The following is a 12,110-nucleotide window of genomic DNA, read 5'->3' on the forward strand; positions in this document are numbered from 1 at the left end:
ACAGCAACTGCTACATCTGTCCTCTACTGCTGGGGGACAAGCAAGTCGTGGATGTCGTTCCTAGAGGAGGAAGAGGGCAGGTGGAGACGGAGAGAAATAGATCAGCCAATGAGCCCAAGGTCGTACGGGTATGCGTTCACAGCAGGTCCAAGCCAAGCGACGCGTGGCATTCGGATATTGCCGACTAGGCAGGAGACGCGTTACGCGTCGACTAATTGCGTTGAACTCCTTGTCCCCAACGCGCTCCTACTCGTCACGTTGGGCTGCTACTAGTCCTCAGTCTCATCGCTTTGCATGGTCCGCCGGCAATCGCACATTGAGATCGACCATGGACTACGCACCATCAATGCTCAGGTCGAGTCCCTTCAGCAACGCGAGGACGAGCTAGCCCGTGCCCTTGCAGAGGTTCAAGCCAAGAAACGCTCACTTCTACAACAACGTGTCCAACTCGAGATCCAGAAACAACCTATCAATTGGCTTCCCAGCGAACTTCTCTGCCGCGTATTCTACCACGTCATCTGGCAAGAGCCTATGAACGACAAGGATCCGCGTTTTTCAGCGCAGCGACGCACATTCTACCCCGATGCCATCACCCTCTCCCACGTGTGCGGTAGCTGGCGTCAGGTTGTTCTTTCGACCTCCCGTTTGTGGGCGTACATTTCGTACCGAACCCGACGATGGTCTCCCAAAGCACTTGGTCATTCGTTGGAGAGGGCCGGGACTAGCCCTGTCGACCTCGTCTACTCTGTCCGGGCTTGCGACGTTCGTACTAAGAGGGACGCGCATGAAGAGGTTCGCACAGGAAAACGATTGATTCGAGCGATCATCCGGCGCTACTCACACCGCCTACGTTCACTGCATCTCACATTTCACGAAATGGCAGGCATGGACGCAATCGTAACGGCACTTTCACGGCTGTACTTCCCCATGCTCGAGCAGCTCGAACTCAATGCTCCTCCCACCAAACATCAGCATTTATCGTCTGAAACGTCAACACTGAACTTTCTTCGGCAGTCTCCGACAAGTTGGTTCAACTCCCTGACCAGCATGCACGTGCAGAGAGTCCCTCTCAGATGTTTCTCGCGTCATGTAGTAACCAACTTACGTGCACTAAAGCTGTCTTTCTATTCCAAAGAATCATTGCTACCAGCCGACGAACTCTTTCAGTTCCTCGCCTATGCACCGCGGATTGAAGACCTTACCCTCGATAATGTTTGGTTCGACTGGAAACAATCCACGGCAACATCTTCTTCCAACATAGAGGCCGATAACCTTCCAAGCGCAACCCTTCCCAGGCTCCATCGGTTCACTTGGCATGGCGCTTCCGCCGTTCACGTTGGCAGACTGATGTCCTCTCTGCACATGCCCCGCCTACAGTTCTGGGACCTGATCGTCCTCGGCACGTTCGATTCACACGACTGTCTCGCCGCCCTCGCCCGCCACGCGTGGCAGGGAAGCTTACCAATGCCGCCCAGCAACCCGCCGCCCAAGGGCGTCCACACGCTCAGCGCACTCAGCGATCTCACTGTACAGTGCCACGACGCGGATGAGCTTGGGGAAATCCTGTGCATGTTCACGTGCCCGGCGCTCGAGCGGCTCGAGCTCGGCTTCCTCGATCCCGACATGGCTGTCCGCGCGGGCACGACAAAGCTCGACCTCCCGCGCGCGGGTAGCCTCTTCAGGGACCCGCGTCTCCCCGCGCTGACGCACCTCGTGCTCTCGGATTTTGTGCTCGGGGGTGGGCGGGGTTGTGGAGGAACTATGCGGGGTAGCAAACGTGAACGTGAGATGGAGGTCGAGGATGTGGCGATGTTGCGGTACATGCCGGGCTTGGTGTCGTTGACGCTCGTGGTGTGTGCAGGCGCGGGTGTGCTGCTGCGCGAGCTTGCGCGGACGTGTCCGAGCGGCAGGTTGTCTGGGAATTCAGTTGCTTGGGACCAAGGGGTCGGCGCGCGCGTGTGCCCGAAGCTAGAGGAGATCACGCTCATGAGCTGCCGGGATGTGGCCTTCACAGACATTGTCCACGTCGTACACCTGCGCTCCGGCCAGCAGCGCACGACTCCTTTAGTGGCTTTAGATGTGAACACCAATGGCGACACTCGCGCTCCTCCAGCGTCCGGCGCCTGCCTGTCTGATTCCGGTCCTCCGAACCCCAACACGGTCGCATCAGCCGCTGCCTGTGATGCGCCTCCACCTCCAGACCCACCCACGCTCGTCCAGCGCAAGATCGTACCTCTCCGGCGCAGGCTGAAGCAGACTGCGCAAGACCCCAGTGCGCAGAGTAGCCATGCTCCAACGGGAGGGCTTTGGACAATGCCGATGACGATGTTCTCGATGGGCGAGGCGCTGCGCCCCGCGAAACTGGTGTGTGTGTACATCGACGACTGTCCCCTTGTGACGAGGAGAGATGCGGACGCGCTGGAGGGTATGGGTGTTATGGTGTCGTATTCGTGATCTTTTAGTAATTTCGGAAGCATCAGTGTTTAGAAAGACTGCCATCTGGCTCGCAATGTGTGCAAGTCTTTGCTGCTGGGGACAAGCAAGTCTTGGATATGAGACTCGCGACGATGTCGTTCCTAGCGAGGGGTGGCAGACAAAGAACCTGACAGCAGGGTGACAAGCGGACAGAAAGCGATGACGGTTCGCTTAAACCGGGGCCAGACGAGACATTCCGGGACATGCGGGACTCTATTCGGCAGGTCCGCTGACATGGACAATCGGCGCACACCGACTCTGCGACAAATCGGGCTAGCTATCGTGCTGTGCCATATGCCCCGATGGCCGAGCACCGATTGAGGCGGCTGCTGTGTTACCTGAATTTCCTGTGTATGCGTAGCTTGTGTGAGCCAGTGTGAGGATATTTGGTGGTGAGCAAATGTTTCCTGATTACGACAGAGGAGGTGGTGCAAGGCGGGAGAGGCGAACAAGGGCTGCGCGAAATTTGGGCGGGGTTTGAAAATGGAGGCTGCTCGTTGGTTGATGTGAATCTAGGCTCCCCGCATTAATATTAAGTAATAAAGCCATTATCTCTCGTTTCTGGTGGGATGGGGCAGGACAACGACTGAGCTCACTCATCCCAACTTTTTCGTCCTTTCCACCCAACCAACATCTTCCGTACTTTCTTTCCTCTTTCTCCTCCTACGCCTTCTTGTACTCCACCCCAACGAATCGCTGTCTCCACGTCAACCTCAGGTGTGCCTATTTCGATCGATGACCACATATTGCTCCTCAGCTTTTCGGCTAACGTGCTCTCAGTTATGGCGCACACGCAAGACCAGGACGCAGCGTCTCTTTCCCTCCTTTCCCTTTCCATCGCCGCCTCAGAGGCTGCACCTATCGCCCTCGACCCTACACAACCCACTGGCGGCAATGATACCACCGCTCGCCCCCCAGGTAAGCTTATCCCGCTTGCTATATCCCAATTGTATCCGGACAAGTAGCTGACTGACTCGACCATCCGTCGCCTTATCCAGCGTCCTCCCCTCACATGCCCAAGCACCGCAGGCTCTCCTCCGCGGGAAGGGCCCGCCGCCGCCTGAGCGACGCCCGCGACGCTGCAACCCGTCCTTCGTGAGTGTCACTTTTACCACCCTCCCAAAACTTGTGTATATTCTTGGATATTGCCGTATCAGACAATGTTTCACTTCAATTTGGTTCATCTTTCCACCCTCCTCACCCTGACGTACACCACCCCCAACTTCACCCCTCTTCTGTCACGGCCGTTCCATCTTGTTTCGCTTTGCACCGTGATCTACTTTGCGACGATGCTGTGCATTCAAACGCTAACACTCTGATGCGATCTAGGCCGGCAGCACTCCAAGCAGCCGCATCGGCCCTTACCTCGCTATCGCTTTCCTCAAGTCCTCCGTCGAGCGTTCCGCATACCCACTCATTCTCACAAAGCTACAGCGGTGAATCGAACGCCGGCATCGCTATCCCCGGTCGTGAAGACAGTGCCATGCCCGACGTGGGCGAGGACGAGCTCCCGACCTCGAGCAGCGTGGGCACATCCAAGGGCGGTAAGAAGCGCGGCACCATCTTTACGTGCGAGAGTTGCTCCAAGGTGCGCATGTGTTGAGACCGGTCAAACGGGCAGAACGCTGAAGAATCCTGGATGTTCGGCTTGAATAGATCTACCGCCACCCGTCGTGCCTGATTAAGCACCGGTGGGAGCATACCCCGCAGTGGCGCGAGGCGAGCAAGTTTGTGTTGAGCAAGCATCAGCAGGTTCAGTTACTCGAGGTACGCCCGTTCTCTTACGTCCTTTATCTGAGGGATCATATTGACCTGTCACCTCTAGGCTGCTGCGATCCTATCCCACCTCTCCCCCTCGAGTGGCTCCCTTCCCGAGGACCGCTCCCTCTGGCCCTCCTTTATCAGCAACGGTGCTGTCCCCCCTCCAGCGGGCGCTCCATCGTCTGCGGCCACCCCGAAAGGGGCTTCCCATCCAGTGTCCAGTTCCGTCCCCGCCAACTCTCCGTTGTATGCTCGTGGTGGCTCCGCTGGCCCGCGTATGCACGACTATGCCCTCCCGCAGCGTTCCACTCGCCGCGAGGTGCGGCCCGGAGTATTCGGTGTGTCGAATGACGAGGCTGATGTTGATGGCCCGTCGTCGACTTCGGCGCCTCTGCCGGTCCCTATCGTCGGGTCGAGGGCGGACTGGGGCTTACCTGCTTCCTTCGGCGGCGTTGCGCCCTCGTCGCAGTCGTACTCCTATTCCCGCTCGTATTCGGCTTCGCTCTCTCTCACGCATTCTTCGCTGCACTCTGGCTCTCGCTCCCGGTCGGTTTCGGGAAGCAGGAGTGACGTGGAGGAGCCAATCGAGGATGTTGATGCCGATGTAGATCTGGAGGGTCAGGATGGCCCGAAGGTGTACCCATACCCCTATGGCACGCGCAGCCGCACGCAGTACGGGCGGTATCCCTGGAAAGTCGAAGAGGAGGACGTGCATATCCAAGAGGAAGACGAGGTTGTGGACGTGGATATGGCCCGCGTCAGCAAAGAGAGGGAGGTGCCCGGGGAGTGGGACGGCATGGAGATGGAAATGGATATGGACTGAGATGCTCCCGTCTGGCAGTCCGTCCTATCTGAAGACATCAATATTCTTTCAAGATCGCCGACTATTTCCGCCTATCGACTTTTTGATTCATCGACTGAACAACCAACACCGACGATGTACTCTGAACATCTTGAATACTTTCCGAACAGCACACCGACGTTCAAGCACTTATCCCCGTATCCAACGATTCTGGACCAATCGAACCTGTATTTGTGTCCCCATTTTTCGACCTGACTCGATCTCGGAGCGCCTGCCCATGGTCCATGTACTTATTTATTCACCTGCCGACAGAGCGCCGTATTCCCCTCGTTCCGTTTCCCATCTGTTCCCTCACCGTCGCATCTCTACATTCACTATCCGATCCCAATCCACGACCATCATTTTCCCCACTGTTACCTGTATTGGGTTCCTTGTGTCGTGCGCATCTTCCAAGGCTCTACGTTCTTGTATTCATGACATCCGCCACGACCACCGCCTGTCTCTCCTTTGTCTCAATTTCCATCCTCGCAGTTTCTCTTTTTCTTCTCTTACAGTGTTACAGTATCGCTATACGACCCCGACCATGGATATTCTTATTTATTTGTTCTCGACCTTACCTGACCCGTCTCGACCCTACCAGGTTGACGTGCATGGACTTCTGTGACTCAGACTGTGATGTTTTATCTGGAGATCTATTTACGCGTTTCGTTCTATTTCTTCTTGGTTGTATGTATGTATTAGTATCATATGGGGGTGAGTGAAGAAGAAGTGAATAACAATGAATTTGAAGATTGACTTTGTGTGGCGAGGCGAAGTGGGGCAAGGAATGGAGGGACAGGGGCTTGAGACTTTTGAAGAGCGGCCCTGGCGATGCCCGACACGACGGACCACGGCGACGCGGAATAAGCGAGCAGCGTGTACTTTTTAACGGGAACGCGGTCGCGTCGCTCGACAGGTGAGTTGTTCTTCGCGTTTTTGGTTCTTGTACCGTGCTCATGAGCATAGGGAAGCGGAAACAAGTGAAAACGGAGACCTTCCCTGTTTGGCCTTGTTCGGTGGCAGAGATTATCACGGCGGATGATCGGCGTGACCCAGGGGACTCCGATGCGAGTCAGATTGACTGCACTCGTTAACAACAGCAACAACACCTCTTCGTTGCTACTCCTCTCAGCTCGATCTGCTTATCGCCAGTCTTTGTTTCGACAGCAGATTCTTAAGCGGTGTAGGCACGGGTACGCAGCTGATATAACCGGAGACACTAGGTTGAAGAACGCGAACGAGAAGATGTCGGTGGTGAACAGGACGGCGCATCCGTTTGACAAGACGAGGTTCGATGCGGTGTTGAACAGGAGGTTCTTCTATGCGCCTGCTTTTGAGATATACGGAGGTGCGTGTCTGTTCGCTCTGTCTTGCTGGGTGGCTTTGGTCGGACGTGGGGTGGACCGTTTAGCACTCCCCTTCTCTCCCTCGCCCCTTCCCGTGCACGTTCTCGTGCTGACACCCTCCTCCCCTCCACGGCAGGCGTAGCCGGCCTATACGACTACGGTCCCCCGGGCTCCGCCCTACAAGCCAACATCATCGCCGAATGGCGCAAACACTTCGTCATCGAGGACCACATGCTCGAGCTCGACAGCACGAATCTGACACCCGCGACCGTGTTCGAGACGTCGGGGCACGTCGCGCGCTTCGCGGACTGGATGGTCAAGGACAGCAAGACGGGGGACGTGCTGCGCGCGGACCATCTCGTGAAAGGTGTGTTGGAAGCAAGGCTCGCGGGTGATCTGGAGGCGCGGGGGAAGGCGGCGGAGCCGAGGGAGGAGACGAAGGAGGATAAGAAGAGGAAGAAGAAGCAGGTGAAGGCGACGGCGGTGCAGCTTGCGGACGAGGTTGTGAAGGAGTACGAGACGATTCTTGCTCAGGTGGGTTGTGCTGCGCTTGTACGGTTGGTTGTACGCGTCGATGGATCGCTGACGTGTGGTCCGGCGTGTAGTTGGACAACTATGGTGGGCCCGAGCTCGGTGAGCTTTGCAGGAAGCACGACCTGCGCAACCCGGACACGGACAACGAGGTTGGGGAGCCGCAGCAGTTCAACTTGATGTTTGCGAGTAGTATTGGGCCTACTGGGCAGCATCCTGGGTGAGCTTATATTCTATCTGCAGCCATGCATACATTCGTCCACCCTCCCATCTCGAACCCCTTTCCTTGGACCGTGAACTAACAATCGCTTTCTTTCAGCTACCTCCGGCCCGAAACCGCCCAAGGCCATTTCCTCAACTTCTCGCGCCTGCTCGACTTTAACAACGGCCGTGTCCCTTTCGCCTCCGCCCAGGTTGGTCGCTCCTTCCGTAATGAGATCTCTCCCCGCGCCGGGCTGCTGCGCGTGCGCGAGTTCACGATGGGCGAGATCGAGCACTTTGTCGACCCGCTCGACAAGTCGCACGAGCGGTTCCACGAGGTCCGCGACACCGTGCTCGCGCTCCTGCCGCGCGACGTGCAGCTCTCTGGCTCGTCGCAGGTCGTGCCCATGACCATCGGCGAAGCCGTCGACAAGGGCATCGTCGCGAACGCGACGCTCGGGTACTTCATCGCGCGCATCCACTCGTTCCTGCTCAAGATCGGCGTGAACGAGACGCGGCTGCGGTTCCGGCAGCACATGGACAACGAGATGGCGCACTATGCGACGGACTGCTGGGACGCGGAGATCCACAACTCGACGGGGTGGACGGAGTGTGTTGGGTGTGCGGACCGCGCGGCGTACGATCTGACTGTGCACGCGAACAAGACGGGGCAGCCGCTTGTGGTTAGGGTCGCGCTCAAGGAGCCTGTGGTGACTGAGCGGGAGACGGCGGAGTTCAACAAGAAGGTGTTGGGCAAGACGTTTGGCAAGGACGCGGGCCTCATTCAGAAGGTCGTGGGCGAGATGGACGATGTGAAGCTTTTGAAGCTCAAGGGCGAGCTCGCGCAGGGGTGAGTCCGGGTTTGTTGTTCGGGCTGCCTTGTGTGCTCATGACGGGGTGTGCGTAGCTCGACGACGATCGTGGCGGAGGGCAAAGAGCTCACACTCACGGCCGAGATGGTCACCATCGAGCGCAAGACGTTCAAGCAGTCCAGTGCGTCGTTTCATTTCCTCTAGCGTTCTTCCGTCCTCATCTATGCCTATGACAGTCCGCGAATTCACTCCCAACGTGATTGAACCCTCGTTCGGGTTCGGCCGCATCCTCTATACCCTCCTCGAGCACTCCTTCTGGTCCCGTGAGCAGGACGTCGAGCGCGGTGTGCTCTCGCTCCCGCCCGTCGTCGCGCCCACTAAGGTGCTCATTGTGCCCCTGAGCGCAAGGGAAGAGTTCGATCCCCTTGTGCGGGAAGTTTGTACGTGCCACCCTCTTTTGGGAAGGATTGGATGGAATGCTCACGGCGAATGGGAACACAGCGAGCAAGCTGCGCAAGGCGGGCATCTTCTCGCGTGTGGACGACTCGAACACGTCGATCGGCAAGCGCTATGCGCGCAATGACGAGCTGGGCACGCCGTTTGGGATTACGCTGGACTTTGCTTGTGCGTGCTTTTCTTTTTCACTCTCACACACACTCTCGGTTTCTACTGTTTCGCGTCCTCTCTTTTGTCTCCCTTACTCTGTCATGTTTTATGTCAGAGCTGTTGTCTCCTCATCGTTCCTGGTCCTCTTCCCTGCGTCTTGCAGGCTCCCCCTTTCATTTTTGTGTCGTCGGGACTAGCCACAGGCTGCCATGCACCTCGCGTTGTTTTGGTTTTCTTGCTTTCTCTCTCATGCTGTACCTCGTGCCTGTTGTCCCTGTCTCATCGGTGTTTCCGTTACCCGGCGTTCTGGGCTCTGGGCTTCCATGCCCTTTCATTGTTATACCCTCGTTGACCGAGGATACAACTCCGAGATGCTCGCGGCACTCTGCTCCTTGGCCCTGATTCTTTCTTTCTTCACGTATCTTGCTGTGTTTCCGTTCCGCTCCGCATTTCAGCCCATTGGCCCTACTTTTGTTCCGTCATTTGGCCCTTGCCATGGATCCACACTGGGCTTCTCTAAGCCTCCGTTGATGATACCCACCAATCACGGTTGTCGCTTTGGGCTTATGGATTATTGAGTGGTGGGCTGAGCACGTCATATCCGCATATCATTCTTTAGATGATGCGAGCGAGCGGCGCATCTCTCTTTTTCGTCGTCTTCTTTCATTTTCCTTTATCTGTGTCCTTTTGCGCTGTGCCTTTTCCGACGTATACACCGTCCGCCGCGTATCGTTGGTAGAAGCTATCTGACGCCACGGACATTCTCACGTTTGTGCTCTCAAATCATCCATTTTTCATCTTTCACGTCCTCCGGACCAGCGAACGTTCCTTTATTATAAATTTCCCAATCTACGGCCAGCCATGGCTACTTAACCTTCGCTCTACGTCCTCTCATCGCTGCTCGTTTGGGTTATTCACGTTCACGTTATGCTTATCTCTATCTCTGTTTCCCCCGATAGCGGTGCAAAACCGGACAATGACGCTTCGGTGAGCCTTTCTTCCTATTTCTGACGTGGAACTGTTACTCACGTCATTGACCCTCACGTTCGCCGATCAACCATCCGTTCCGCCTTCGTCTATGCCGTTTGCCTCATGCGCTCATATCTCGGTGATCTCGACTGGCCACTCAGGGAACGCGATACGACCGACCAACTGATTGGTTCCATTGATGATGTCATCGCCGTCGTCACCGAGCTCGTGGACGGGACCATCGAGTGGAAGGAGGCGTGCGAACGGCTGCCCAAGTACGATGGCGTGCAGGCTGTCGAGTAACTGCTCCTCTGAGCCCTTGGGAGCAGCCATGCGTAGATGGCTGGGGGCGGATCAAAATACACGTGGCGTAGCGTAAGCCACCTCTGGCTTCGCGCGGTACGGGCGTTGGGTGAGCAAGGTGCTCGAGTAGGGAATGGTTATCAGCCGTGCGCCTTGAGCATCCGATTGTTAAAACTAAGTGGGTGCAAGAATAGAAGTGTTTGTTCTTCTTGTTCTTCTTGTTCTTCTTGAGAGCGGTGTGCGATCGGGTGGGATTCTGTTTGCTCCGGCTGACGGTTCGCTACAACCGAAGATCCACGTTCCGACCGGGTAACCGGAGTACTCTGGAGGCGTCAACCGAGCGGGCCTGCAATGGTACTACAAGCGAACAAATCCGCCCACTCGCTGAGCCAGAGTCCAGTAAGATGGCGTAGGTCAAGGAGTTTGGAAGGACAGTGTATTTGTTCAGGAGGTTCTTACCACGACAGGAGGTTTCAATGTCTTCAACCACAAGGGAGACATCGGTGAGATGTAAGTCTGCTTGTTCTACCTAATATGCGCTCGTACTTAGCCTTGCAGGTCGGTGATGGTGAGCGGAAAGGCAAGTAGCTTACGCTTACATGTGAGTGACTATCTGATGCAGAATATCCAGACTATACTGTGTCACAGTCTGGCCCACCCCGAACTTGCCCGTCGCGCTCACGACGGTGCCTATGAATGCCAACGAGGCACCTAATTCTTTTTAGTGGCCTTCCTCCTCCTCCCCCCTTCCGTTCAATGAGTAGAGGGGTGAAAGTATGTTGCTGGCAGCAAGCAAGCTATGGAAGCATCTCCTAGCGCGTTGATGGGTCGAATAGGCCAGTCGACAGGCGCCGGCCTTGATTATCTCCCCGCTGTTGGTTTTCGGGCTACGATGCACACTCAGCTGTCTTCTTTGTTACTCTCACAGTGCGCCCTTTTACTTTCATTTACCCCTCGCCTTTTTACATCGTCGGTGCTTCACTTCTTCCATAGTAAACTGAGACACTTTCGACATTTATCTCTGTGCCAGGGTCGAGGCACCTTGGCTGCACAACACGTTCACGTCGAAGCATTTGATTTCTCTTTCGTGAACCCGAGATTTCCCCCCCTCGCGTGTAATCCCGAAGTCTGTTCCGTCTCCGCTTGTGCTCGGCCCATCTTTGTTCCGTTAATCAGCGCCTACCATACATTCACCCCGGCCCCCAGTGCCACTACCGACGGCACTAACCAATCCTGGATGTGTCTTCGGCAAGTCGCGCCTGCACCTCCTCGGAGATCCAGTTTTGCGCATTGTCGCAATGTGGCTTTGAGCCAATGGGTAGTTGGCTGATACACACCACGCCCACACACTATTCTATGGGATGACGCGAGCAGGACACAATTTCCTTTCTTCGCCATCATTCATCACCTTTAACTCCCCCCTACTCTCTCTAATGTATGCTTTACGACATGCATGTCGTTTGTGTCAAGGACTAACTTCTTGTACGCCGCAGATTTTCTCATGTGCATGTTCTGATATCATTTACCATTCATTTTCCTTGCCACTCGGACCGATAAATGGTGCTTCACTTCTGATTGCTCGGGCTGAAGGTGGTCATAGCTTTTTAGCTTTCGATCTCCACGCATTCTTCACCACTTTTCAGAAGGTCGCGTTTGCAATGTGCTTATCTCATTCCCACAGCGGTACTAAACTAGACACGCTGATAGCCTGACACTACCTCGGTAATGTGTTTTAGCTATTCCTGACTGCGAGCCTAAAGTCATGTCGTCACAGCCCTGACGTCGCCGATCAGCCACTCGTTTCGCCGTGTACACGATTCCGTATATGCTCATATCCCTGTGCGTTTAGTCGTGGGGACATACCACGGACCAGTTAGTCAGGCTAACCAGCGAGTTCATTTTCATAGTAGTCATCAAGTTCACGGATATGGTACTAGTATCACCCAATATGGCCCGCCGGATGACCAGTGCGTGCATGCCGTCAAGGTAGGTTGCGTCCAACTCTCTATCGCTATGTAAGTGGCGTTGGATGAAAATTTACGCTTCATATAGGCTTTCCCCGGCCTTGTACGGCTTCGGGGGTGTCGGCAAGTGATAGAGTTACTCGGGATACGCGAAAGTTATTAACCGCGCGGCTCGCGTTGCGGTGCTCGGGCATCAAATCGAGGTGTATAAGAATAGAACCGTTTGTTTTCCGTCTCCTACAATTGGCGTCAGTGGCTCAGCGGTATACTCTAGGACCTTATCAACTTCCGAGTGGGTGAG

General features: G+C 55.7%; 3 protein-coding genes across 3 annotated transcripts; all 3 read left to right on the forward strand.

Moving 5' to 3' along the window:
• Positions 1-233: 233 nt before the first annotated feature.
• CONPUDRAFT_169051 (uncharacterized protein) lies at positions 234-2,522 on the forward strand. The gene has a single exon (XM_007775603.1). The coding sequence runs from the start codon at positions 295-297 to the stop codon at positions 2,452-2,454; it is 2,160 nt and encodes a 719-aa protein (XP_007773793.1). The 5' UTR covers positions 234-294; the 3' UTR covers positions 2,455-2,522.
• A 632-nt stretch (positions 2,523-3,154) lies between these two features.
• CONPUDRAFT_139811 (uncharacterized protein) lies at positions 3,155-5,615 on the forward strand. The gene is made up of 6 exons (XM_007775604.1): positions 3,155-3,192; positions 3,256-3,393; positions 3,474-3,570; positions 3,805-4,063; positions 4,132-4,242; positions 4,301-5,615. Exons 2-6 carry the CDS (start codon positions 3,258-3,260, stop codon positions 5,057-5,059), a joined length of 1,362 nt encoding a protein of 453 aa, XP_007773794.1. The 5' UTR covers positions 3,155-3,192; positions 3,256-3,257; the 3' UTR covers positions 5,060-5,615.
• A 433-nt stretch (positions 5,616-6,048) lies between these two features.
• CONPUDRAFT_85042 (glycyl-tRNA synthetase) lies at positions 6,049-9,952 on the forward strand. Its single transcript, XM_007775605.1, has 9 exons — positions 6,049-6,425; positions 6,560-6,957; positions 7,029-7,174; positions 7,274-8,005; positions 8,063-8,148; positions 8,204-8,407; positions 8,469-8,591; positions 9,533-9,560; positions 9,704-9,952. Exons 1-9 carry the CDS (start codon positions 6,323-6,325, stop codon positions 9,843-9,845), a joined length of 1,962 nt encoding a protein of 653 aa, XP_007773795.1. The 5' UTR covers positions 6,049-6,322; the 3' UTR covers positions 9,846-9,952.
• The last annotated feature ends 2,158 nt before the right edge of the window (positions 9,953-12,110 follow it).

This window comes from Coniophora puteana, assembly GCF_000271625.1.
Source record: "Coniophora puteana RWD-64-598 SS2 unplaced genomic scaffold CONPUscaffold_15, whole genome shotgun sequence".
Taxonomy (NCBI): Eukaryota; Fungi; Basidiomycota; class Agaricomycetes; order Boletales; family Coniophoraceae; genus Coniophora; species Coniophora puteana.

What these genes read in the sequence shown, in the direction of transcription:
- CONPUDRAFT_169051 (XM_007775603.1), top strand. Translation starts at nt 295, where the DNA reads ATGGTCCGCCGGCAATCGCACATTGAGATCGACCATGGACTACGCACC.
- CONPUDRAFT_139811 (XM_007775604.1), top strand. Translation starts at nt 3,258, where the DNA reads ATGGCGCACACGCAAGACCAGGACGCAGCGTCTCTTTCCCTCCTTTCC. An exon ending in TACCACCGCTCGCCCCCCAG is followed by an intron (nt 3,394 to 3,473) that starts GTAAGCTTATCC and finishes CGCCTTATCCAG; the next exon opens with CGTCCTCCCCTCACATGCCC. An exon ending in CGTGCGAGAGTTGCTCCAAG is followed by an intron (nt 4,064 to 4,131) that starts GTGCGCATGTGT and finishes CGGCTTGAATAG; the next exon opens with ATCTACCGCCACCCGTCGTG.
- CONPUDRAFT_85042 (XM_007775605.1), top strand. Translation starts at nt 6,323, where the DNA reads ATGTCGGTGGTGAACAGGACGGCGCATCCGTTTGACAAGACGAGGTTC. An exon ending in ACGAGACGATTCTTGCTCAG is followed by an intron (nt 6,958 to 7,028) that starts GTGGGTTGTGCT and finishes TCCGGCGTGTAG; the next exon opens with TTGGACAACTATGGTGGGCC. An exon ending in CAAGACGTTCAAGCAGTCCA is followed by an intron (nt 8,149 to 8,203) that starts GTGCGTCGTTTC and finishes TGCCTATGACAG; the next exon opens with TCCGCGAATTCACTCCCAAC.